At 42.1% G+C, this 26,603-nt stretch overlaps 5 protein-coding genes across 6 annotated transcripts; 2 read left to right on the forward strand and 3 right to left on the reverse strand.

Annotated features, from left to right (window-relative positions):
• Positions 1–2,172: 2,172 nt before the first annotated feature.
• LOC124342127 lies at positions 2,173–2,709 on the reverse strand. The gene has a single exon (XM_046795097.1). The coding sequence runs from the start codon at positions 2,707–2,709 to the stop codon at positions 2,173–2,175; it is 537 nt and encodes a 178-aa protein (XP_046651053.1).
• Positions 2,710–19,430: 16,721 nt separating this feature from the next.
• Positions 19,431–20,548, forward strand: LOC124342526 (tubulin-folding cofactor B-like). Its single transcript, XM_046795486.1, has 4 exons — positions 19,431–19,668; positions 19,751–19,894; positions 19,957–20,050; positions 20,133–20,548. Exons 1-4 carry the CDS (start codon positions 19,552–19,554, stop codon positions 20,513–20,515), a joined length of 738 nt encoding a protein of 245 aa, XP_046651442.1. The 5' UTR covers positions 19,431–19,551; the 3' UTR covers positions 20,516–20,548.
• LOC124342525 (DNA-directed RNA polymerase III subunit RPC6-like) lies at positions 20,518–22,224 on the reverse strand. Of its 2 annotated transcripts, none has more exons than XM_046795483.1 (6): positions 22,131–22,224; positions 21,639–21,969; positions 21,326–21,577; positions 21,099–21,266; positions 20,777–21,028; positions 20,518–20,715 (listed from the first exon to the last, which is right to left on the reverse strand). In XM_046795483.1, the coding sequence occupies exons 2-6, from the start codon at positions 21,858–21,860 to the stop codon at positions 20,641–20,643; spliced, it is 969 nt and encodes a 322-aa protein (XP_046651439.1). In that variant the 5' UTR covers positions 21,861–21,969; positions 22,131–22,224; the 3' UTR covers positions 20,518–20,640. The 2 variants fall into 2 exon arrangements, with proteins under 2 accessions (XP_046651439.1, XP_046651441.1); XM_046795485.1 differs by lacking the exon at positions 22,131–22,224 and adding an exon at positions 22,080–22,122.
• A 182-nt stretch (positions 22,225–22,406) lies between these two features.
• On the forward strand, positions 22,407–25,201 carry LOC124342524 (cleft lip and palate transmembrane protein 1 homolog). Its single transcript, XM_046795482.1, has 10 exons — positions 22,407–22,565; positions 22,692–22,895; positions 22,966–23,331; positions 23,402–23,519; positions 23,580–23,682; positions 23,751–24,010; positions 24,072–24,247; positions 24,320–24,563; positions 24,626–24,793; positions 24,869–25,201. The coding sequence occupies exons 1-10, from the start codon at positions 22,518–22,520 to the stop codon at positions 25,072–25,074; spliced, it is 1,893 nt and encodes a 630-aa protein (XP_046651438.1). The 5' UTR covers positions 22,407–22,517; the 3' UTR covers positions 25,075–25,201.
• On the reverse strand, positions 25,131–25,883 carry LOC124342527 (protein LLP homolog). The gene is made up of 2 exons (XM_046795487.1): positions 25,525–25,883; positions 25,131–25,457 (listed from the first exon to the last, which is right to left on the reverse strand). The coding sequence occupies exons 1-2, from the start codon at positions 25,751–25,753 to the stop codon at positions 25,189–25,191; spliced, it is 498 nt and encodes a 165-aa protein (XP_046651443.1). The 5' UTR covers positions 25,754–25,883; the 3' UTR covers positions 25,131–25,188.
• Positions 25,884–26,603: the final 720 nt, after the last annotated feature.

The raw sequence follows: 26,603 nt of genomic DNA on the forward strand, positions 1-26,603 counted from the left end.
CGTGTTAATCAATCGATATGCGACAAGGGCGCCGTTCAGCTCGAGTCGTGGGATGGTAATTAGCCCTTTGGGGGAAATTCTGGACTTGGCAATGACGAAAGCTACCTCGACTCTGCTTTGAAATCCAGTCCTAATATAGACCACAGCTCCGTAACCCTTTTTTGAGGCGTCGGAAAATGCATGAAGTTCGATTGCAGTCGGTTTTCATTGGTGGACTTGTAGCAGCGCTGAAGGTTGATTTGACTCAGGGATTCAAGTGATTAATTCCATTCTTCCCAGCGGATTATGATGCTGCGATCCAGAATTTCGTCGCATGTTGTTGATCTTTCCCAGGCATCTCGTAGCAGCTGCTTTGATATGAACATCACCGGAGCAAGGAAGCCCAACGGATCGAAGACGCTGGCTGCTGAACGTAACAAGTCTCTTGTAGTTGTTCTTATTGTTGGAACCTTTACTTGGAGTTCGAATGCGTCACTTTGACAGTTCCAGGTGAGACCAAGCGTTTGCTCCGTCGGGAGGTCGTCCATGTCCAATTAAGGGTAGGTTTTGATAACAGCGGTTCTGGTAGTGAAGAGAGGATCGTTTTGTAGGCGGAAGACCATTGGGTGAGTTTAAATCCTCCGCAAAGGAGCCATTCTCTGAGTTGTTTACTGACGTACATGGCTTCGGCTTGATCGTCGAATGACTCCATGTCATTGTTGTCGACGTAAAAATAGTTGACGATCCTGTTGGTGACTCCAGGAAAATCAACTTCATTATCTGCTCCGGTGCGCCGTAGTGCGTATGAACAGATGGTAGGTGATGATACGATGCCAAATATTTGCACTTACATTTCCATAATATTTGGCTGTTCCAGCGATCCGGGTTATCTCCATAGATATCTTAAGGCTGGTCGATCACCGGAAAAAACTTTTACTTGGTGGAACATTTTCTCAATATCTGCCGTCACTGGAAATTTAGCTCGTCGGAAGCGCATCAGTAGACCGACAAGGCTGGTCAGCAGGTCTGGCCCTTTGAGCAGCCGGTCGTTCAGGGAAACTCCGTTAAATCTTGCTGATGCGTCGAATACTATCCTGACCTTGTCCGGCTTTTGTGGGTTTACTACACCGTGATGGGGAAGATAAAAGAACTTTCCTGGTGGAGTGGCGTCCACCTTGGCTTTTGAAATCTTCCTGGCGTGTCCTAAGGCGACGTACTCTGCCATAATCGATGCGTATTTAGAGCGAAAGGGGGTTGGATCTGAATTTATCTTCGAGTGAGCGAAGCCGTCGGAATACTGCCGAGTAATTATCTGGCAGGTGTGGTTCTGCCGATTTGAAGGGCAGGCCGATGTCATACCTCTCACCATCATATCTTTTTGACAATTCAATTTTCTGGAGCGCTATCACGTCGTTTTGCGGGACTGGAACCTTAACGTTCGGGTGTGTGCCTATCATATCACCGGTGATAAAGGCTTCAACGACCTTCTTGAAATGATCTTTTTTCTTCAATAGTGAGAGTGAAAACGTTGTTAGTATTGTGTTGTCTAGAAGGATTTATCTTGTCCAATTTTCCTACAACACACCAACCAAAGGGAGTGGAGAGCGCCATGGGTGCATTTTTCCATTGGTTTTCTCTTCTTGATTCAACTACGTCGTGGGCGTCGGTTAGTTCATTCCTATCAATATAGTGACTTCGCCGCCGTCGATTTCTTGTAGCTTGATATCTTTGAGATGAGGCCATTCGTAGAGTGCGGTCTTCGGATGCTGCGTCTGTGAATGTTGAGCTTTTCAATGGAGTAGGCTTCGTCGACGTCGAATTCTTCGCAACGATTCAATGCGGTTATTGTGAATCGCACCTTTCTTGTCCTGATGAGGGGGTCTTGAGCGTGTAAGGTACCAAATTTTTATCTGCTCCATTCCCCTTTTAGCGATAGGTACGTGGAGACGTCGTCGCGAATAAGAGTAACTCTGCTACGCGGGCGAGAATTCCGTAAGTCTTGAATTCCTTTCCGTTGGCGCGTACAATGATTGGAACTATTGGTTAGAAGGTGTAATCATCGATTGGGTAGGTGAAGCCACAAAACTAGGATATTGTATATCTTTCTCTGTTTCGTTGTTGGTGCTGTCTTGGGTTAGATCGCCACGTTACTGGGGCCCCATGGAGGAGGACGTGGTGCCGGTATTTGCAGCCTTAAATCGGACAGTTCTTGTATTGGCCGCACTCAATACTTCGATGGCCTCCCTTTAGACATCGAAAGCAAAGTCTTTTTCCTTTGATGAGCTGGGCTCGTTTTTCGGGAGTTAAGTCCTTGAAGCGTTGGCAGTGATCGAGTTGATGGGATTCTTTACATCCTGCTGGACAGCCATTTGCTACGTTTGTTTCATCGGGAGATATATTGAAGACGGCGTGACGATCACGATACTGTTTGTCTCTGCTACTATCCCTCGGTGCCGATGTTTGCGCTCTCGACTCTTCCATGTATGACTCATCTAGCCAATCGTCAAAGTCGACAAGCGTTGGGAGTCTCGGCTGGAGACTCCAGCTCTTCTTTCCCCAACTCTTGCGGAGGCTGATGGGAAGTTTAGCAGCAAGTTGTTGGATGATGGCAAAGCATCCCAGTTGAGAATCGTAACCGCCGTACTTCAACGTGCACACTACCCCTCGTACCTTGGCGCCGAATTTCTGCAGTGCTTTGTAATCGTCTTCTTTAAAGGCCGAGAGCGCCATTAGTTTTTCGTTACAAGCCTGGGCTACTAATTAGGGGTTGCCATATTTTCGATGAAGTTCTTTCAGGGCGTGTTGTTAGAGGCCTGGGTGTAAAAGTGCATCACCGATACGGTCGCGAACATCTTGGCGTAGGCTATTGCGTAGATGATAAAGACGTTCTGCATCTGAAGCGCAGGCGTCATGTATAAGTATCTTGAAGCCCGTGATAAAGGACGGTCAATCTTGCGGGTCGCCAGAAAACGTCTGGATCGACATTTGTGGTGCTCTCGGTTGAACTGAATGCGGAGCAGGCTGGTTGAGGTTCGGGACGCGTAAATTAGTAATCCACATATCGGGTTGTTGGAAGCCGTACGATGCTGGTCTGTCGTCGGGCAGTGAAAAGAAATTCGTAGAGTTTGGCTGCGTGGGGTAATTTGAAGCGCCCAGGGTTGTAAAATAGTCGGACGATGATGTGGTTGGTGCTGGTTGCGTGTCTGGGAAGTTATTTTGCTGATAGACGGAAGTCGCTGTCGTCGTTGATGGCCGCGGACGGTTGAAGTTTGTCTCGGTTGTAAACGTAACGTTGCGCTGAGTCACTGGGGTCGATCTTGTCGTTGCAGGCGGTCCGGAGACTATAGCACGGTTATAGGGAGTGGCTGGAGCTTGATTAGGTAGACCCATTGGAGTAGCGTTGAAATTTGGGACTGGCTGTACTTGTTGGTTGGACGCACGGGTAGTCGTTTTGAGGAAAAATTAGCAGTTAATAGAAGGCAGTTTCTCTTTGTTTTGCGGTTTCGGATGGCAGATGACAGGGATCGGGACACTTCTCTCGCCTGTCGTTCGAGTGATTTTTTCTCTGGCGTTTCCTCGTGAGTTGGAGTGGAGGGTAGGCTTGCTATTAATTCTGGCAGTTGTACGGCTGAATACTGTTGGGCCTGACGAATGAGTTAAGGCAATGGGCGCGGTGTCTCATGGCGGTAAACAACCGAACCCTCGCACGTTGGGGAGAAGAAATAGTAGGGTGATAATTCAGGCCGGCAAACGACCGAACGATCGGAGGTCGATGAGAGAGGCGATTCAGGCCGGTAAACGACCGAACGCTACGGGGTTGAGGTGAAAGAGGGGGAGATTCAGGCCGGTAAACGACCGAACGCTCCGGAATAGGAAATTTTAGGATTTGATTACGTGCCGGTGGTCCGACCGAATACTCGTTCAATGATGATATATTAGGTGGCAAGGTGGTTGACTGCTCGTCCTGTTGTTCAAGAAGGTGATTTTTTGATGAGGGATGGCGTGGAATAGCGTGGCGTGGAATAGAATGGCGTTGAAATATATACAGCTGGAATGGTCGAGTCAATGGCTGGGCGTAGCGTTTCGTCAATTTGGTATGAGTCGGAGCCATGATTCGAGTTGAAGCTATCTTCCTCTTCCAAATTAGCCAACTGGATTCGAATCACTACGTCTCTCTCTCTGGCTGCCGTTTGTCGACGTTGTTTTCTTCTTGCCTTGTCACGCTGTCTGCCTCCTGTAGATCAACAACTTCGTTGTCTTTTCCCAGGCATCCGTACTGGATTTTAGAAGGATGGCTGGGATGCTCTCGGATCTGAGTGGTGGGGATCAAGTGCTAGGCACGAGATCGTCGCGTGGCGACCACGCGGTTGAGTTCTCCCAGTATATTCTGACTCCGTGGGGTTCTTTGTCTTCCCGGTCGATGCACCAAAATGTTAAGAACTGATACTGGTTGGTTTTAAGCGGACAAGTTTTATTTTTCGGTGACTACAGACTCAGAATTCAGTTTAGAAAAAGGAAGCAAATTAATCTTTGTTCTTTCTCCGTCGGATCTCGGTTTGTCCCTGCTCTTCATCAATCCTTCTTTTTTCCGTCCCCGCTGCTTCCCCGTCGCCATTCCTGGCGACATCTGTTCTCCGAGAAAAGCGGTGGTTCATGGAAAAGGGGAGTGGGGGTGGAGGATTATGATGCTTCTTCAACAACTAGCAAAAACGGATCACCAACAATACGAAGATCATTATGCTTTTACATGTAGTGCAGTAAAAACTCTTCAAGAGGAATATGCTTTTGCTTCTGATGTCTTTCTCGAACATGCTGGTATCAAAAAGTGTATTGCCGACTCTGGCACAAGGAAGCACATGTCAGATCAGCGTAACATCTTCTCTACTTTCAAAGCAGTGGTTCCTGGCGCATGACCCATGGTATTAGAACCAAAAACCAGCCACTTCAAGTTCACGGTCACGGTTCAATACAAATCGAAACTCCAGACAACGGGAAATAGACTATGCCACTACTCTGAACGATGTATTTTTTGTCCCTCAGCTAGGTGCCAATCTCTTCTCTATAGGGAAATTGCAACAATTCGTGGATGCCTAGTTTCTTTGACAGTGCTGGAGTTACTTTTCTCGTGGCGACACAATAGTTTTATTGGGAGCCAGATTAGGTAAAAATCTTTATCATCTAGATTTGAAGATTACCGTACCAACATCAACAGCTCTTTTCTCAATATCAGTTCCAACGTCAATATCAACATGACACTAACGTCTATGCTACGTGAACCATCGGTATATTCATAAGATGGCAAACAGCAACATGATCGATGGTCTCAACATCAACAACGCTGCCGAGTCATCTCCTATCTGTGAAGGTTGTGCGTATGGAAAAATCATTGTTCTTCCTTTCCAACTGATGAACGAAAGCGAACCACCAGTGTTGGAGAACTTATCCACTCGGACATATGCGGTCTCATGAGTGTTCCATCACTAGGCTACTCCCGATACTACGTTCTGTTTAGGGACGATTTTAGTTGTTTTCTTGTGGTTCATTTCATTCGACAAAAATCAGAAGCATTGGAGCTGTTTTAACTATTCGTTATTCGACTACACTCTCAAATTGGACAACACGTCCACACGCTCCGTTCGGATAATGGGGGAGAGTACGGAGGAAAAGAGTTTAATTCATGGCTGTCGCAGAAAGGAATCAAACATGAGAGTAGCGCTCCATACAATCCCGATTAAATGGAGTATCGGAACGCGCAAATATAACGATTATAATCAGCAGGCAGGCTCATTCATATAAAAAAGTTGCCTCTTGAGCTATGGGCAGAAGCCATCAACTGTGCATTCTATACTCTTAACAGAGTCATGTTAAGAACAATTTTAATACTCCGTATGAAGCTTGGTTCAAGACTAAACCAAATGTGAGTCCTTTAAAGATTTTTGGTTGTGAAGCCTACGTCCATATCCCAGAATCCAATCGTTAAAAGCTTGATCCAAAAAGTGAGAAATGTTTTTTTGTTGGTTATTCAGAAATTCTAAAAGCACATCGTTTCTGGAATCGGCGAAATCTCAAGATCAGTCGCGATGCCATCTTTAATGAAGAGTCTACTGCTGATACTCCGATTTACTCTCCAGATCAAATTAAATGTTCAACGAAGGAACAAAGCCTCCCTCCAACCGCTGTAACAGACCCAGTAACCCAAGATGACGAATCTGACCCTTTTCATGGCTTTGAAATTAGAGATCTTAAAATTCATCAAAACTAGGAACGAAAAGGTTTATCCTCAATGGGTTAGAAAACCACAAGGAGAATGGTGGAAGGTCTCTCAACCAGACTGTTCAATACGCGCTGCATGCTGCCACACATCCGGATATTGAAGAACCTTCTAGCTGCAACTAAGTGATACAATCAAATGAAGCAAAACACTGGATGAGGGCTATGAAAGAAGAACTCAACTAATCAAAAATGGAACTTGGGTACTTACAAATCTTCCACACTCACAAGTCTACCATACGGTAGATCAGTCATCAAGAGTCGTTGGGTTTACAAACTCATAAGAGAATCTTAAAATGAAATTCAGCGCTTCAAAGCCCGTTTTGTTGCGAAAGGTTTTTCGCAAAAAACTGGAATAGACTTTGACGAAACATATGTCCCTGTGGTACAATGCGATTCAATAAGAACAATCCTAGCAATTGTAGCTGTCTAAGATTTGGAAATATCACAACTTGACGTAAAAACTGCCTTTTTCTATGGCAAATTAGAAGAGGAGAACAGCCAAGACTTCTCCGACGATGGAAAAGAAACATAAGTGTGTCGTTTGTTGAAAGGCCTATATGCTTTAAAACAGGCGTCTAGATCGTGCAACCAAAATGTTGAATCTTTTCTCACTGAGTACAGCCTACTACTAGCAATTCCCCCTTTTTTAATCCCTTTTGTTTCTTTCGTTCTTTTCCTTAAAAGGCGAAAAATAGATTTAAAAATGGGGAATAGTTAGATTTTCAGTATACCTTCCGTCAATTTGAAATAAAAAACATAGAGCAATTTGCCTGCTCAAGAAATTAACAAGCGTTACTGTATTCCGCGTACTGCCCCCAAAGGAGACTGCTCAAAAGAAGAAATCAGCACGCTGATCGACCAGGACAACTACTTCCTGATAGGTGGAGACTTCAACGCCCACCATGAATCTTGGAGCCACCAAACCACCCCAAACAATAGCGGCAAATCAATTTACAGCGCTCTCCTCCAATCACCTCAAGCCACGCTCATAGCCCCCCACTCACTATGCACGTACATCAACCCATCAACAGGGAAAACCTCAACAATTGATCTCATGATCACGACAGCTGAAATCGCCTGCGACGCCTCAATATCCCTTGGCCCATACTTGGGCAGCGATCATCTTCCCGTTATCACCAACACAAGACTCACACCAAAGGATCCAATCATCCCTCCCGCAAAATGGATACTAAACGACGACCACTGGCACGAATTGAACGCTGCAATAGCGGCCAATCTCAACAACAAAAGACTCGTCGACATGGACCACCCTCAAGAAGCCTACGACCTATTCAGCAACACTCTCATCGAAACCAGCCACAGCTTCTTCAAAATGACAAAACCCACCCACCGAGTAAACATAGAAAAATCCAAACCATGGTGAACCACAGACTGCAACACCCACGTCAAAGAAACGCGCCGCGCACTTGCTGACTGGAGATCAGACCCCTTCTCAACCGAAAAAATGATGACCTGGCGGAAAAAAGAAGCAACAAAACGAAGAGTAATCATTAACGGAAAAAGAAATGCCTGGGAAAAATTCATCCCCAACCTCAACCCGAGGAAAGGACAAAAAGAACTATGGGCCTTCACCAAAACGATGACCGGACGCAGCTTCAACAACTCCGCAGCCGGGCAAGACTTCCTATCCAGCTCCGGCTACAGAATCACCGACTCAAAGGAAAATGCCAACCTCCTCTTCGACAGCATCCTAGACAAAAGAAACGCAAACCAGTCAACAAAGAACGAGATAAAAACATCGATAGAGAAAGCCCTAAATCCCACCAACAGAAACCCACTCAACTCTACCATCACCAAAGACGAAGTCAATCGCGCCCTCACAAAACTAAAAAGCAAAGCGGTAGGGCCTGACAGCATCCACAACCAAATGCTGGCCAACCTATCCCCCGACAACAGAGACTACATGCGTCACCTCTTCAATCTACTCCTACACCACGGATTCGCCCCACAGGCCTGGAAAGAAGCCACAATCATCCCAATACTAAAACCCAACAAGCAGCCTGACGACCCTCTCTCATACCGCCCCATCTCACTCACATCCTGCCTCAGCAAGATTATGGAACGAATATTCAACTACCGGATCAACTGGCACCTAGAAACAAGAAACCTCCTCCAACCGACCCAAGCTGGATTCCGCCCAAACAGAAGCACCATCGACCAAATCATCTCTCTTGAAAATGACGTCATGACAGGATTCAGCAACAAACTCCCAGCCTATGCTGTATTCCTTGACATAGCAAAAGCGTTCGCCCGCACCTCAACCAATGGCGGCCTATTCAAAATAGGTAATCTGGGCATTAATGGAAATATACTAAAATGGATCAAATCTGTTCTCACTGGAAGAACTGCAAAAGTCAGAGTGGGCAACCAGCTCTCAGACCCCCGCAACCTAACTAATTGTGTCCCACAAGGAGCTGTACTAAGCCCCACCCTTTTCAACGTCATGATGAGTGACCTACCAACGCCTCCCCAAAAAATCAACACTAAAACGTACGCAGATGATGTAGCAGTCTAGACAACAACGAATGATCCAGGAAGAGCCGAGCAAATTCTCCAACCATGCCTCGACAAACTTTACAAATGGGGGAAAAAATGGGACCTAGAATTCCTAGCCGACAAATCCACCCTCCTTACCTTCTCTCGATCACGAAAAAATCCCCCAAACCCGCTACTATTCATCCACGGAAGGTACATACCCCCAACAGCAACTACAAAATTCCTAGGAGTTACTTTCGACCGAAAACAATCCTGGCACGCCCACATCAATGGAGCCATCACCAGCTGCCTAAAAAAGAAAAATCTATTTATCCTACTCATCCACCACAAATACAGCCCCAACACCCACACACTAGCAACCCTATATAAAACCATCATCAGAAGCAAAGTGGACTATGACATCATGGCCTATGGAGGAGCTAGCAACTCCTCTCTCTCTAAAATCGACGTGACGACCCGCACCATCCTCCACCAAATCCTTGGCTCAACCAGATCCACTCCAATCAAAATTCTCTACTCAGACCTCGGGCTAGAAACAACAAAAAACCGCATGCACTGGCCAGCAGCACGCTACCTAATCAAGCTGAGTCACAAACCGCAACACGCATATTACCAGCAGGTTCAAAAACACTACCTAAACCCCAAAACTTGGCCACCACGCAGCACCCCAAACCTCACACTACTAATCGAAGATCTGAAGACACGCAACAGTCGCAACTGGCTATTCTCTGCAGACCTCCCCACCCAGCTCAAACCGCCACCGCCTTGGGCAACAGCTCCGCATGGAACACTTTGGTTTCCAATGAAAAAATCTGAAGCTAGTGCCAACTCCCAAAAAGCCCGATAAATTTTCAACAACTGGCTCGCACAAATCAAACCAACCGCCATCATCGGATACACCGACGGATCAGTCACCCAAGAAGCCGCATCCTGTGCCTACACCTTCCCCGCCATGAAAAAAGAAGAAGCCTGGCACCTCACCCACGGATCTAACATCCAAACCGCAGAACTACACGGGATAAAAAAAGCTCTCGAAGCTGGCTACCAACACGACACAACACCCGACGAACTTTACATCTTCAGTGACTCCAAGGCTGCCCTACAAGCCATAGACGCAACCACCAAAATAGTGCACAACCCAGTCCAACTGGACATCTGGAATCTCCTTCTCAGCCTTAAAGCATCTCCATCTTAAGCCATGTAGGTATCACAGGCAATGAGGCAGCGGATAAACTTGCCAATAACGAGGAAAAAATTCCTTTCCAAAACCAAATCCGTAATCCGCTCACATCCAACGAAATGACAGCCCTATACAATAAGAAATGGTCACTGGCAATTCTCAACGACTTTTAAAAATGCGGCAAACCTTTTGTCACATTCAAAAGCAGACTAGGCATCATCGAATGGCTGCACCATCAACACAGACTCATCAACACATCACTCCACCACTTAAGGACTGGCCACAACAGACTGAACGCCTTCAAGAGCAAGCTGGACATGGACACTGACCCAATGTGTCGACATGGCTGTTTTTCACGCAAACCATGTCCTTACCACCTGTGAAAAATATTCAGAAGATTACATCCCAATTAAAGAATTCTTTCAGAAAAACAACCTTACCTGGTGCAGCACCAATCTACTATGCCTCAACCCATCACTCAGCAAACTCAAACAAATAGAAATCAGAGATCTCTTTGTTCAATTCAACCTCTCATCCAAAATCCACCTCATCTTATGACCTCAGCCCTAAAAACACAGCCAACAAAGCCAACAAAACAAAAACCATTACCAAAACAATCACTAAAGCAAATAATCATCGTCACAACTCACCAAAAAAAAACAACAACAACAACAACAACGCCGGCACAAGGCCATTGAAAAAAACACACCCAAACAACAAAGCCAAGCACAGCAACACCCCAAACCAAACCTTGGTGGTGATAATGGACAACAGTCCAACGTCTGCAACACCCGCGCCACCGCGCGGCTTCGTCTGCAGCAACACCTAAAATTAAAAAAAAAAAAAAAAGAAAAACGTGACTGTATATAACCAATAAAACACACACACAAAATTAAAATTGGCGAAATGGCCGTCACTGTCATGGGTTGATTTCATATGGAATGCCCAGCTATGAAATGTGCGGAAAAATCTATCCCTCACAAAGAAACACGGAATTACAAACCGGCTGTCCCCTGGTAGACTAGACTAGAGCATTCGTCAACTGCAAAACTGCATTTGCCATTTGGACAAAACTCGCAGCCCAGTATCTACAAAATGCCTCAGCAAACACTCATGTGTTGCAGGCCCGTTTCTTTCACTACCAATATGTCAAAGGAAACAATATGAAGTTTCACATCACAGCCATTGAAGGTATTGCCCAACAACTCGAAGATCTTGGAAGTTCAATGTCACAATCCCAGATCATGACTAAAATCGTGTCAACACTTCAAGTCACATTCAGACACTTCACAACAGTATGGGATAATCTCCCTGAAACTGAAAAAACAATTCCGTAGCTCATCACAAAACTGATGAACGAAGAACACAGGAACAGCAGCTCCACTCCACCATCAAATCCAGTCGTACAACCAGCAGAAGCTTTTAAAGCTAGGTGAGGAAGACCTGATTACAAACCATATAGACCATCAGAAAATGCAGACAGAAAACGAAAGCGAGAAGAGTGTGAATATTGCGGAAAATCCAACCACTCAGAATCAACTTGCACCAGACGCATTAATGCAGAAGCCGATCATCCAGACATTCAATGCGAATACTGCAGAAATTATAATCACTCTGCAATCGACTGCAACTAACACAAACGTGACGAAAGGAACAAATCTAAGATATCGTCTAGAGTTAAGTTTGCTAAATCAGCGACCTTGGACAAGTCAAATGAAGACGACGAAGATCAAAATGGTGTGGCATTTGGCGCCAGCTCAGTCTCTATGGAAAAAGAAACCTGGTATGCAGATTCTGGAGCAAGTCACCACATGTGTGACGACCATACCTGTATGAGCAACTACTCCACGATCTCATCACACCGGACTGTTAAAGGAATCCGTGGAGTCAAACTAACTGTACGAGGAAAAGGAGATGTTCGTGTAGTTATGGAAATCAACGGTATTCAGCAAAATGCTACACTTCTCGACGTTTTTCACGTCCCAGGCCTTGGTACGAATTTATTATCCATAGCATCAACCACCGACCGTGGAATAGACGTTAATTTCACGAAGCAGATGGTGTCATTTAAGAAAAACGGATTTTTTGTAATGACAGGAAATCGCAGTGGGAAGGACCTATATCGTCTCAACATGAAAACAGTTCCCGTCATCAGAAACGAGACCATCACATGCACCGCCAGAGTACAAGTTACCCCTCTCGGTGTGGCACCAATGTTTATCACACACCAACTACAAGACTATTGTCAAGATGGTATCCGGCGACATGGTGCACGGCATAAGACTGAATGATTACTCAATCCCAACCGAAGTGTGCTCGGGGTGCGCCCTGGGAAAGATGCACCTGCTACCATTCAAGAAAGGTCACGAACGAGCCAAGCAGATCGGCGACTTGTGCATACTAATGTCTGTGGACCTATGCAACAACCTTCACCAAACGGATCCAGATATTATGTTACATTCAAAGACGATTTTTCAGGATATCGCGCAATCTACTTTCTGAAGTTGAAATCAGATGTCTTCGACCATTTCAAGCTATTTGTTTGCAAAATGAAAGCGAGACGGATCACAACATTCATACAATCCAATCAGATGGGGGCGGCGAATTCATCAGCACAGAGTTTGTCAATTGGCTCACCGAAAAATGCATTCGTCACGAAACAACCGTAGCTCACACCCCGCAACAAAACGGTGTAAAAGAGCGTGATCACCGCACAATAGGCGAAGCAGAACGGAGTGCAATGCTACACATGAAGAATATTCTCCAGGAGCTGTGGGTGGAATCTTATAATTGTGCAGTCTACACTCTCAACCGGACTTTATCCAGCAGTATTTCGGCCACTCACTACGAATTATGGTTCGGACGTAAACCTAAACTTGATCATCTACGAATCTTTGGATGTGAAGCTTATATGCACATTCCAGACTGCAATCGGAGCAAACTAGACCCAAAGAGTATAAAGTGTACATTCGTTGGATATTGCGACACCACGAAAGCGTACCGGCTATGGGACGCAACGAACCGCAGAATCAAAATTAGTCGCGATGTTCTGTTCAACGAAACTATCCAGCCAACTCATCCAGACTCCTTTGATTCACAAGAACTCGACAAAAACTCTTTTGTGGTCCCTCCTATCGCAGTCCCACCACGTCATTCCAGCAGAAAACCACAACCTAAACGACTATTGGCCAAGTTGGCGACCGAAGAAGAGATAAAAGAACCAATCAATTTTCAGTCAGCCATCTCCGGTCCCGACTCAGTGAAATGGAAAGCTGCCATGGACAAAGAATATCAATCCCTTATGGTTAACAAAACGTGGTTTTCTAGTTTCCCTTCCAACCGGCCGGTCAGCAATTGGGTGTCGATGGACATACACACTTAAACGAGTACCAGATGGATAAATCAAACGTCACAAGGCTTGTTTCGTGGCCAAAGGCTATAGCCAACGACCAGGTGTCGACTACTTGGAGACGTACTCGCCAGTGGTTAAACTCGATTCTCTCCGCTGTATACTCTCCATTGCTTCACATCGTGATCTTGACATGATGAAACTAGATGTGCAGACGGCATTCCTACATGGCGAAGTAACGGAAGAGCTCTATGTCAGTCAACCTGAAGGTTTCATCGCTGGTGGAAACGAATCTCTAGTTTGTCGCCTACACAAAGGACTCTATGGTTTAAAGATACCCATTGTGGAACATCACATTTGATTCGTTTATTACTAAATTTGGATTCATAAGCAGTTCAGCAGCCCTTGCGTCTATTATCATGAAACGGCCTCAGAATTTACTATCGTTGCCGTCTGGGTAGACGACGGTCTCATGTGTAGCACGAAGTCCTCAACAAACGACGAGATATTGTCATACCTAGAATCTCACTTCTCTATGACTTCAGGTCCAGCTCATTTCTTCATTGGACTTCAAAAATCCCGTGACCGACCTAAGAAAAAGCTGCTGTTATCTCAACCGCAATACATCCTTCGAGTACTAAAGCGCTTCCATATGGAAAAGTGTCATGCCATCACCGTTCCGGCGGATCCAAACGCAAGGCTTGATTCTTTCAAGTCTCCCTCTACTCCTGAAGACATCCAGATGATGTCCAGCACACCATATGACGAAGCGATTGGATTCCTCACTTACGCTTCTGTCTGCACTTGCCCCGATATTTCTTTCGCAGTAGGCCAGGCCGACCGTTTCTGCAAGAATCCTGGCAAGGCTAATTGGGCCACCGTCAAGCGAATTCTGTCATATCTAGCAGGGACTACAACACACGGAATTATTTTCTCAGGAGAAGGACGCACCAATCTGGTCGGATACACTGATTTCGATTTCGCCGGTGACATGGACACCCGTCGATCCACATCCTGGTACATTTTTCTACTCCTCAGTGGCGCCATATCCTGGGGAAGTAAAAGACAATCCTGTACCGCAATCTCCACAACAGAGGCTGAATACGTGGCAGCCAGCAACGCCACCCAGGAAGACATTTGGATTCAACGCCTTCTTAGTCAGATCGGACAACTACCACCTGGCCCTATAGGTATTTTATGCGATAATCAGAGCGCCAAGTCTAGTCCATAATCCGGGTCATCATCAGCGAACGAAGCACATCGATGTCAAGTTTCATTTTATCAGAGAAAAGCAGGCTTCCCATTTCATTGAAATAATGTATATCGACACTCAACATCAACTTGCCGATATTTTCATGAAGCCCCTGCCGACTCCCCATTTTAACTTCATCAGGGCTCGAATCGGCGTTGTTCCCTTTCTCTAAATCTTTTTTGTTATTCTTATTTACCTATCGCTTGGTTTGAGGAGGTGTGTTGAGTTTCTGCGACATCTAGCGTCACACAAACCAATCTCCTATTCCACCTCTTCATGAAGTGGTGATGTGTGATGAGTGATCGTCGTTGCGTCGTCTTACCGTCGTTGCATTCATAGCGTCCTTCATGACGTTTTCCTTCTTGTTTTTGGTCTTTATCGGAAGTATTTTCTGTATTATTAATGTGTCCTACTCTAATCTCATCTTGAATACATCTCAGGTACTAAATATTACTAAGTTTAATCCATTGTCGAGAAATAGAATTAACAGAATGTGGCATAAGAAAAAGCGGCAGCCCTAAAAAGAAATTCATCCATCCATGGATTCGTGAAAATTCGTTGAAAGAGCGACCCAGTTATACACTGTTATGACTGTTTTGGTCCGATAGAGACTTCAACTTAAAAATAGAGAATTACAAAGTGGTAATAAGACTTACCATTTTTTTGCTGTGTCACGGCAAAATAGATCTATTTAGATCTATCCCTGCCTCAGGTGACCTCTGATCTCCTTTACTGTTTCCACCGTTCGTGGGAGAGAGGTGCTGATTCGATATTTGTTCGGTGCAAAAGGAAAAGAGGTCAACAACAAGAATTTGATAGTTCGCAGTCTTCAGAGGGATAAGAAATTTCGAGAATTTTTCAACCAAATTCCAAGCTCCGAGTGCGCCGTATTTGTTTGGATACCATGAGTAATTGGTAAAATCAGCAAACGGACGCTTTATCAACCTTAAGATACCGAAAATGCCGGCTTGAGATTTCCGAAGGATGCTGAGGACGCTGTTAAAAGAAGTTTCTGGTCAATTTGATAGTCGCCCCTTGACGCTTTCCAGCTAAAATTCCGAAGATTTCCGACTAATTACTTGGAGAGATTTTCTGAATCTTGCACCAAACTCGGATCTTCCAGCCGTCTGTCGTCGGTGGAACGCCTCCTATAGATCATAAGTGCTACGTAAAAAAGATGGCAAATTTTTTCTGGGACGCGTGAACTAAGTTTTAACTCCCACTCACTTATTCCTCGGAGAAAACGTTCTGCTAAAAAACAAAATTTCGTCATCGGAGGAAAACAGGAAGAGTGAGCAAGGAAGTTCGAGTGGTCAAAGGGAAAACCGAATAATGGCGATTATCTCCAAGCAATTCATCGGTTGATGATACTGGAACCAAGCTTTAGTCAGCGTTCCCATTCTTGGAAACAATATTGGAAGGAAAACGCAATAACAATTGTGTTGTCTCAATAACAGGCAAAAATCATCAAGTAATATTGACCGCAGACGAAATACTTACCCGTCGAGTTTGGTCGAGGTACCGTTCGACAACTAAACCCTTAAAAAACAAATTTTTTTTTAATGTAGGGCACGTATTGAGTGAAAATTCATACACCAAATCAATCTCTTTTTAATTTTTAATCAGTTTTCGTACTTTTTCCATAGTATTCGCTTCGCCGTGATTAATAGTAAATCTCTCTGAAATACGTGGAGAGAATGGAAAACTCTTTTATATGGCTAGGCGGAAACACGGCCCGAAACAAACACCACACCAGTATATCATGGTAAAAAAACAAAATCAGCTGTACAAAAAAACAAACAATTTGGAAATGAAAGAAAAAGGGAGTTAAAAAACGTGTTTCCCTGTGTTCTCAGGGGAAAGAGAAAGATATCAACGACAAAATTTTTATAATTTGGGACGAAGAAACGAAGTGCTCTGTTACTAATGTTGTACAAAGTATCCACAAATGGTATTTTAGAAAAAGACAAAGGGCATTTAAAAGTTTTGCTGACAAAAAAGAATCACCTTGTCTAGAGTCTATGATGGATATTTACAAGTGTGTAAATGACGAGCTACACGACGACAGTTATATGTCGAAGGGTGTTGAAAACGATCCACTTGCTACATACCAGAAGGGTTAACGCAAGTCGTTAATCTTGTGGTGCAACAGTTGGAAAACAATTTAAAAGTCCAACATTCGTCGTTGATTAACGTTCATGCTGATGATGGGTAAGAAACTAAAGTTGACTGCTACATTGCCCTGAAAATTAAAAAAATTGTATGTTTTCGATGTTGTAGAATCTGTTTGCTCCATAAAATGTTTGCATCATTGAGGATCACCTTTCCGTTAGAAGACTTGTAGCTGATGACATTGAAAATAACTAGGAATTTATTGTTAGTGAATTTAACGAGACTGAGGAAATACTTAGTCAGCATGCTAATTGAAATTTTAAAATTTCCTGTCTTATTACCGTAGCATCAAAGGAATTTTTTTCCCTTGAAAAAGTGAGGATGTGATGCAGGAAACGACGCGATAGACTATACAACTATACCGTGATCAAGAACCGCAAAAATACAACCAAATATGTCTTGTACGTGGCCTAAAATGGATGGAATCACTACTATTAGTGTCCACGTCGGGACTGAACGTTTCGGGGTTTTTAGCAACTCATAAGACGCTACCAATGACATTGACGTAGTAGCAGCTAGTGCAGAATATTACTACCAGTCTACTCCCAGTCACTCAAATGAATTCCGCGCTTCTCAAATTAGGTCAACACACAAACAGGAAACAAGAAAACGTTATGGTAGGGTAGTAGTAGTAGTAGTAGTAGTAGGATCAGCTCATTTTTTCTAGAGGGTGGCGGGTAGCATTCCCTCTAGGTCAAGACCAGATTTCAGAAAAAAATGCATTGACCTTTTTCTGTTGCTACCCCCCGCCTCCCTAAGAGAAACGTTCAACTCTTAAGTAAGTTTTTATAATTTTTTTATTTAATACGTTTTTACAATTTTGTTGTTCTTACATTTTAGATCAATCGTCCCTACACACTCAGAGGAAGAACATATTTTTTACACACACATTTGTTTAAAGCTATGCCATCAAATTGTTTTTTGGCGCCTCGTTAGTGAAGGGTAATAGTTAAAATCCTTTCATTTGAAAATGTTTCGGTGTCTGATCGATTTCTAAAAAACTGTGAATGTGGAAATTTCTCTCTTCTCTTTACGTAAAATGACAGTAGAACTAAACTGCCTCCGCCGGTGACTGTGAAGGTGACCAATGTGATCCTGTCGAAGGAAGCTCATGGTCGTGTCGTTGGACGTGATGAGTTTTGCCAGCGAATTTGTCACGAGGAATGTTTTACTCTGGTGGTTGGAGAAGACGTATCTTTGAAAAATAGAAACAGAACACGGATTAGATTGGATATCTCTGATGGCGAAGTTTAAGATAATATAATTGATTGAATCTTGTGCCCCCCTTATTGCTGCTCAATAGAAGTCACACTTGCTGTGAGATGTTGGTTTGCATTTGCTTTTGAAATAATATTGAAAGCGTGAAAGAGAAAAAATGACGCGATCATCCCGGTTTCAGGGTAAACGTATCCCCGATTTTCAAACATTTTAGGGTGGGGCCTGTCAGAATTGTGAAGTGGAAACTGGAAACAGAGCCATCTAGGCTCTCAAAAGTAGCTGACACACTCACTAGAGCGCTCATTCCAGTTTCCAAATCGGACTACGTTTACCCTGAAACCGGGATAGGGAAGCCAACACAGCCGTGAACCGACCAGGCATCTATAGCTCTGGCATGGGTATCTGCTTGCAAACTTACAAGAGCTTATGATGTTTGTTTTCTAGATGGGACCATTGTTTCCATTAATTCCAAAAATATATTTAAATATCTCTAATTAAATAAATTTTAGCTATAGGAACATTAGTTAATTTAATACTTATTTTTTAATTCGTATCCCGATTCTCCTGGAAACAAGATTACATAGCCGACATAGGGAATACCGAAGAATCTCGTCCTCAATTAGAGTAGTCCTGACTCCTGATCCGTGAAATCTATTGTCATGCCGGTCCGACAGGGCAATAGCCATAGAGAGCTATTGTCCTGTCAGTGCTAAAACCCCCATCTAGCGACGGCTATTGGTAGTCTTTCTGAATCAAGAACAACTTTAATGGTAAAACTTTTAGATTTGGGTTTAAATCAGATGCATAGGGTAAAATTACAAACCAATTTTATGACAAAAGCTTTTATTTACGAAAAACACATGTCATGACATGATGTCAGCTACCTGCGTTATTAACAAGGTATCCGAAGGGATGTTTTTTTCATAATAAACAATCAAATAGCATATGAGAAAGATGAACTATCAAAGTAAAAAAAAATGGTAGCGTTTCTGAATCCATATGAATACAATGTAGAATTAACGACTGGTGGTAGGGCAGTTTTACTTTTTGTGTTTACAACATTAGTAGAAGTTAGCTACTGTAGCAAAGTTTTATTGAATTTTCAACATAGCTTCAGTGAATTTATTTTATGAAGAAGTGAATTTATGTTCTCGAAATGCCTATTTGAATTTTTATTTCCCTTCGCAGTTCCCACTGCTTTGCAAAACTGCCCTACCACCGCACAGCGCCGCCAAGCGGTTTAGTTCCAGCCAGGCTTCAGCATGATATCAGATTTTGGTCTGTTAGCCTATTCCGTTGTTTCTCCTGTCATTCTTCTTCATGCCGATACAATCAATTTAAGAAGGTGCAATAGACCTTGACTAAAGTAAAAATGTACATACACAAAGCAAAATGCAATAGTCGTCGCTAGATGGGGTTATTAACACTGACAGGGCAATAGCCCTCTATGGCTATTGTCCTGTCGGACCGGCATGGCAATAGGTCCGACCCTCCTGATCAAGTTGTTCTATAAGATGCAGACGAATTTTTCGGTGTTCATGTTGTCGTTTTCAGTGTTTGTCTGTCAATTAGTTGTCAAAAAGGGCGGTGTTTATTTCGCATACTGTTAAAATGGCAAACTTTGAAGTAATCACCCAGTCCACAGTCAATGTGGCAATTACAAGCAGTATCTCTAGTTTTGCTGTTGAGAAGAGATATCCAAAAAATCTTACAATTGGAGAACTGAAAGTATATTCAGCATTCATTATATTGGAGCTTGGTAATGGTTTAATATTTATTTAAATTATTTTTCTTCTTATCACTTTTCTAGGGGAAATTGGAACTTGTCACTGGAGCTAATGCTGGCTCTATGATGTTAGAAGTCTATAACAAAGAAAAGGAGTTTGTTTGTGCATTAACTAATGATAATTCTTTGCTTGGATCATTTCCCATAGATGATGGAATGAGAATTCATGTATAATTTTATTATCTTCATAATATAAAACCTTAAAATAATTTGCATATGAAAATATCTAGGTGAATGACAGCCAACTTAAAAAAGGAGAATTTGAAGATGTTTCTAAAGTAGCAAAGTTTGAATTGAGTCAGGAAGACTACTCCAAACGATCAGGTTGGTTATCAAAAGTTTTCTGTTGAATTTATTACACTTTACTTGAAACTTGAAATTCATCTGTTTCTTTTCCCTTTTTTAGATTCAGTTAAGGCATTTCTTGAACGCAATCGGCTTGGAAAATACAATGAAGATGAGGTCAAAAAGAAGGCAGAAGAACAACAGACTAAGGAGGCTGAAGAGGAAAAAGTAGCAAAAGCTCTTAAAGTCGATGAAAGATGCGAAGTCACCGTGGCAGGGCAAGCACGTCGTCGCGGAGTGATCAAGTTTATTGGAAACACTAGTTTTAAGCCTGGATGGTGGATAGGTATTCATTATGATGAACCTGTTGGAAAAAATGATGGCAGTGTGGAAGGTACGCGTTACTTCACATGCCCAGCCAAGTACGGAGCGTTTGTTAAACCTGCTCATGTCTGTATGGGTGATTTTCCAGAGCTCTTTGATGAGGAAATGGATGAGATGTGATGACAGTTTTAATACATAATTTATTCCACCGTTTTTTTTTAGTTACAAATTTTACTTTGCTCTTAAATTTAAAGTATCCTCCCTTGGTTCAATGTGTGTAAGTAGTGTCTATCAATTTCATTCTTTTAATCCAACCATTGATCATAATAGACGCAATTCTTCGGTTGAACCGCACCTACAGTACCGCACATCTTAATGACCTAATAAAATTGTTTGCTTAATAAAAGTGATAAGAACTAAACATAATAAGATTTTTATTACTGGACAAACTCCGCAGGGGATTCGAACAATTCCAGCAGAGGACAGGAGCTTTTCAACAGTTCTGTACGTTTTGACTTGTCCATCGGACATCGTACACATTTCTATTTTACCGTCATAGATAAGCGTATCGAGAATCGTTTCGATATCTTCAACGGTTAAATTAAACTTGACAATTTTCATATCTGAAATAATTTGGCATATCTCTTTGGAAGAGAGAAACGAAGAGTTGCGCACTACAAAGGGTCCGTCCATCTGATTCGGAATCACAAATGTTCGTTAAAAGGATTCAACAATTTTTAGTCAGTTAAAAAAATGTACTTACAGATTTTTGTTTGGCTGCTTCAGATTTCTGTTGCAATATCCTGTAGCACTGCTGATTGAGAATATCCACCAGCTCTGATTCAAATTCATTGTCTGAATACCATGAACCTCCTGTTACTGATCTGTCAGGTTGTAAGTTGAATAGCATGTAAACTTTTTTCTTTGCAGCCTAGAAAAAAACAGCAAAATTAAAAAAACTTGAAAAAAAAAAAACTTCCTTTAACTTACTGAAACAGATGAGACAGATTTGATTAATTTCTTCCCTTCAAGAGCTTTGAGTATCTTGTTGAGGGTTGTCTGATTCAAGCTAGACTTGGTGCGTATGTCTCTATTCCAAATTCCCTTGTTTCCTGCCTCTTCAATAATCCTCATAACAATTTTCTCCTCACTGTCAACTCCCTTTAGTTTACTAGCAGGTTGCTGTTTGAGGCACCAAAACAATTCCTTCGTTCCTGGTGCTTGAAACATATTCACTTTCTCCTAAATAGCAAAAAAACAAGGTTAGTTAATGGAAAATTGGTAGTTCCATTAAAACGTTTACCTGACTGAGCAGTCGATTTAGAGTATTAACTTTAATTATCTTGTCCACATTGGGCATGTCAGTCTCTAGGATTTTGTAATTAATTCCTTTTGGAAATTCCCTTAAAAGTTCAAGCATTCGAGCTTCAATTTCGGCTTCGGTTTGTTCGTCATGTTTTGCAGATTGTCCCGGTCTTGGATCATCAACTTTCTCTTTCTTGATTACTACCGACGATGAGGCCATTTCAAAACTGAAGCGGATCTGAGGATGATAATGACTCTTGACTGGAGATTTTTTACACGCGTTTTCGACTCGTTTTGGTTGCTTCAACACTGTAACGGGTAATCCATCTCTGGGCAATTGATGAAAAAAAATGAATTATTGATTCATTTTACTTTTAGGAAATTAAAACTTTTAATCTAGTAAGTAAATCATTTCTCATTAAACAATATAAAAGATTACTCTTTTTAGTTGAAAATTTTTTTCATCATGAAACAACCAAAAACAACTCACCTTCTTTTTAGAAGGCCTTACGCAAGGTTTCCGCAACCTGTGACACCGGGAGCTCTCTTTTAAATTTAATTATCTTTTAAATTTATCTGAATCTTAATTTCCTTAGTTGAAACCAAACCATCTTAAACAATTTCTGGGCTAAAGTTCATTAAAGTTCATGCAAGTTTTGAGAAAGTACTTCATTTCATTATTAAATATTAAATGCTTGGAAACAAATTTGACGGTTGCTTAACCCGTTTTACTCGCGCGAGACTTCGAGAATATCGACTAAAAAAACGTCATTCTGTAGTCTGTAGTCTTCTGCTACTAAAAGCGACCGAAGACCGAAGAGAACCGTCATCTCTTCATTGTTGCGGATTTCCTTTCTGTCGGAACAAATTAGTCAAAATGGAAGAGCAACAGATTGCAGCAGCTGCGAATGCGGATAATGCTGTGGTATTTACATTTCCGTTTCATAAATAGGGTTTTTTTTCCCAAAAAAGATAAGATGATTCATACCTTGTGGGTGCCATGGGTATCGCATCTGATCCGGCTACTAATAATTATATCCGAATATCCCAGAATAACCCTGGAGCCGGTCCTCCGCCACCACACAGGGGAGAATCTTTCTTTGCTATAGCAAAATCACTCATGGTTCGAGCTCTGATCATCTACTTCATCACATCAATGTTCAGAAGACCCTCTGTTCCTGTGGAGAAGGCAGGCGGAATACCCCAATCAGTTAAAACAGCCTCAACCCAGATCTATGCCAATGGCACAACTTTTGTATGTGGATTCTTTCACAGCCCAATTCATTTACAACTTGTGTGACTTCAATTTTTCATCCATATCTTAGGATCTTTGTGTTTATATATCAGAAGACTCCAACCTACCAGACTTTAATGATCCCAGTCAGCATGTGTGGACACTGCCAAACTTGATGTATGGGGACTGGTATAGTGGACCAGAGAATAATGGAATATTTACCCAGGAACTTGAGATCCCTGTTCCTGAAGTGGTTCAAAATAACGGGTCTTTTTACCTACACACCTTCCTCGTCCGTTCGGGTGATTCCCCCGATCCTAGCGGTGTTAATGGACCTTATAGACCTGATTATACAGTGCACAGAACAAGGAAAATGAACCGACTTAAAAAAAGGAAATATGGTAAAACCCATAATTTGTTGACTGGGACCACTGTAGCAACTGAAGAAGAAATTATGGTACAAATCAATTTTGCCAACTGAAAAATGCTTCTATCTAATTCTAATCTAATTCTTTTTGCGTTTTCAGAAAGCCGAAACTGTCAAGGAAGAAATTTTATCACATTGGCATCCAAATTTAACTATTAACATTATATTTGACTATACTGCTTGGACCAAAGGAGCCATTCCTTCTCCAATTGATCAATGTAAGCTATATTGAACCTTACTCCAAAGTTCGTTTTTAATTTTTCTTTGACCTTTTACAGTTATTGAGTTTTCAAACAGTGGGGAATATTATAAGCCTATAGTTTACTTCAATGATTATTGGAACCTAGTCAAAGACTACCAGCCATTCAATACCACTGTCAAGTAGGATTTTATTAAATGTTAAAACAAAGTATCCTTTTTACAAGTGTAATTTTTTTTTATTGAACTAGGACAATTCCTTTGCGTTTAACGTGGCAGCCGCTTTCGATGATTAAGTGGCAGGTTTACGCTGCACAGTCGATGAAGAATCAATGGGCACAAGGTGGACCATTAGGATCTCTGTTGTATGGCGAAGTAAATGATGAAGTCATGGATGAAGAACAAGATTCATTGAAAGAAGCCATGCTCGACACCAATCCATACCTGTTGGGCATGACATTTATTGTGTCTGTGGTGCACAGTATTTTCGAGTTTCTCGCTTTCAAAAACGGTTTGTCAGAAATAATTCAGAAACAGACGATTCCTTAACTAATATTTTAAAACGTTTGTAGACATTCAGTTTTGGCGCCAGAGAGAATCACTGGAGGGTCTTTCAGTTCGTTCCGTCTTCTTCAACGTATTTCAATCCTTAATTGTTTTGCTGTATGTGCTAGACAATGAAACCAATATGATGATTCGTATTAGTTGTTTCATCGGTCTTGGGATAGAAGTTTGGAAAATTCACAAGGTAAAATGAATTTTAAAAAGTCGAATTGTTATCGATTAAATGGATCACTAATTTCATCGACTTGAAATTAAGGTGGTCGACGTAAAGATCGATCGAGAGAACCCCGTCTGGGGATTCTTCCCTGTTCGCTTTGCTGATAAAAGTTCGTACGTTCACTCTCACACAAAGGAATATGATGCACTTGCATTCAAATATCTGTCATGGGCTCTTTATCCACTTCTCATTGGGTATGCTATATATTCGCTTGTGTACGAGGAACACAAAGGTTGGTACTCGTGGGTACTCTCCATGCTTTACGGCTTCCTCTTGACGTTTGGTATGACATCAAATATTTTACCCTTATTAAATTAAAAGCTTATGTTATCATATCTGTTTTAGGATTCATTATGATGACACCTCAGCTCTTCATTAACTATAAACTCAAGTCTGTAGCTCATTTACCGTGGCGCATGATGACTTACAAGGCTCTCAACACTTTCATTGATGATATTTTCGCTTTCGTAATCAAGATGCCCACACTTTACAGAATTGGATGCCTGCGTGATGGTGAGCTTTTTTTAGTTGTATAATTTCTCCTTTACCCCTTATTTTAATGATTTTCTTTTTCATTTCCTGCGATAGATATAATTTTCTTTATTTTCTTGTACCAACGTTGGATTTACCGAGTCGATCCTTCGAGAGTGAACGAGTATGGTGTTTCTCAAGAGATGCTCGAAGTTCACCAACAACAAAACGGATCTGTCAACGCCATAGAGCCGGCTCTGGCCGCAGAAGAAGAAATAGCTGCGGCTGAGCCGAAAGCACCAGAAGAGAAGAAAAATGAATAATATTTCTTAAAAAGGTGAATTAATTAGTCCAGAAGCGCAGATTTTAATGTGTTGAATGTTTGTGTAAGTGTGTGTAATGTGAACAAAAAATACATTGTTGAACTGCATGCAGTTCTATGATGCACAAGCTCTCTTCCATTGCTTTATCTTCTTGGCTTCCTTGCTGGTACGCTTCTCAGTCTTCTTAAGCAGCCTCTTTGTGTACTTGATCTTCTTGGTAGACATCCACACAGGGAATTGATATTTCTCATTTCGCATGGTTTTCATGTTCGGCTTTTGAAGTTTCCTGGGTCTACCGTGGTCTGATGTTACTGATTCTGCATCCTCATCTGTGGTCACATAATCTGATTCCTCTTGAACTTCCATGGACACCGCTGTGGCATCTAAATAAGACAAAGTCCGAATAAATATACTGAATGAAATATATCTGAAACTTTTTACGAGCTTTACCAATAGGAGGGTCAATAGCAGCAAGTTTGGCCTCAATCACTTCTTCAGCAACACCTTCTTTCTGTAGCTTGCGTTTCTGCATAAGTTTTTCTTCCTGTGCATCTAACTTTTGCTCAGCCACAGAAGCGACCAGCATTTTATTCATTCGGGCTAGCACTTTGACGTCCATTTTTTCTCGTTTAATGGCCCTCATCTTCCTCTTCCATTTGCTCCTTAAACTCTTGGCCATTTTATATTAACTTGAAAAGATGTCAATCAAAATTCACACTGAATTAAACTACGAACAAGTATTACTAGTGAAAGAATCTCGAATAGTGGCTGATGCGTGTGAATGTGTGATGTAGACGACGTTTGAAGCACGTGGAATAGAGGCCATCTATCGGCCAAATAATTGTATTCCAATAGATGGTGCTGAAAATCTTACCAAAGGAAAAATTTCAAAAATCGAGAGAAAAGGATGCAATAGGCTTATATATATCAGTGTATGTATACACGCCCGCTTCTAAGCTTTAGAACTTGTTGCAGATGTCGAACGCATTTACGTCATCATTGGTTAAATCCAGCTTGGAAGCGGCAGCAATAGATCGGCAAACGCCGATAAAGGAAAAGGCAAAAAAAAACAAGAGGAAAGTTCAATTGTCTACTAGTACTACATGAGTCATGAAAGTGTCATGTTGCATTAAGATATATGTCATGTATCATTTTCTTTTTGTTCACTGAAAAGTAAATATGGAGCACCATGAACAGTAGTGACCGTGAATGACAGTTGAGTACACACCCCACAAAAGTTTTGCACGCAGGTGAACAAACGTTCGCGCATCTGTTGAAATCCCGCCGCTAGATGGCGTGGAGGTACACTTTTCCTGTGCCATTCTCCTTTTTTTTTAAATAAACGGTAGACTAGTAACGATCGGAATTTTTCTTTTTCTTTTTTTTTTCCAAAATTTATTTTCCAGAGAATAAAGCAACAACATAAAACACAATCAAGGAGTCGGTACAGTCCAAGCCAAAAATAAAACGAAAAAAACAAAAAATCTATTGTTTCATCTCCCAATTCGTGATCAAATTCGCCAAAAGGT

This window comes from Daphnia pulicaria, chromosome 6 (assembly GCF_021234035.1).
Source record: "Daphnia pulicaria isolate SC F1-1A chromosome 6, SC_F0-13Bv2, whole genome shotgun sequence".
NCBI classification, from domain to species: domain Eukaryota; kingdom Metazoa; phylum Arthropoda; class Branchiopoda; order Diplostraca; family Daphniidae; genus Daphnia; species Daphnia pulicaria.

Coding starts and splice junctions, on each gene's coding strand:
- LOC124342127 (XM_046795097.1), bottom strand. CDS start 2,709: ATGGCGCTCTCGGCCTTTAAAGAAGACGATTACAAAGCACTGCAGAAA.
- LOC124342526 (XM_046795486.1), top strand. CDS start 19,552: ATGGCAAACTTTGAAGTAATCACCCAGTCCACAGTCAATGTGGCAATT. Junction 19,669..19,750: donor TTACAATTGGAGAACTGAAA/GTATATTCAGCA, acceptor TCACTTTTCTAG/GGGAAATTGGAACTTGTCAC. Junction 20,051..20,132: donor AGACTACTCCAAACGATCAG/GTTGGTTATCAA, acceptor TCCCTTTTTTAG/ATTCAGTTAAGGCATTTCTT.
- LOC124342525 (XM_046795483.1), bottom strand. CDS start 21,860: ATGGCCTCATCGTCGGTAGTAATCAAGAAAGAGAAAGTTGATGATCCA. Junction 21,578..21,638: donor TAAATCGACTGCTCAGTCAG/GTAAACGTTTTA, acceptor TTTGCTATTTAG/GAGAAAGTGAATATGTTTCA. Junction 21,029..21,098: donor AAGCAGCCAAACAAAAATCT/GTAAGTACATTT, acceptor ATTCCGAATCAG/ATGGACGGACCCTTTGTAGT.
- LOC124342524 (XM_046795482.1), top strand. CDS start 22,518: ATGGAAGAGCAACAGATTGCAGCAGCTGCGAATGCGGATAATGCTGTG. Junction 22,896..22,965: donor ATGCCAATGGCACAACTTTT/GTATGTGGATTC, acceptor TCCATATCTTAG/GATCTTTGTGTTTATATATC. Junction 23,683..23,750: donor CCATTCAATACCACTGTCAA/GTAGGATTTTAT, acceptor TTATTGAACTAG/GACAATTCCTTTGCGTTTAA.
- LOC124342527 (XM_046795487.1), bottom strand. CDS start 25,753: ATGGCCAAGAGTTTAAGGAGCAAATGGAAGAGGAAGATGAGGGCCATT. Junction 25,458..25,524: donor TGCTATTGACCCTCCTATTG/GTAAAGCTCGTA, acceptor TGTCTTATTTAG/ATGCCACAGCGGTGTCCATG.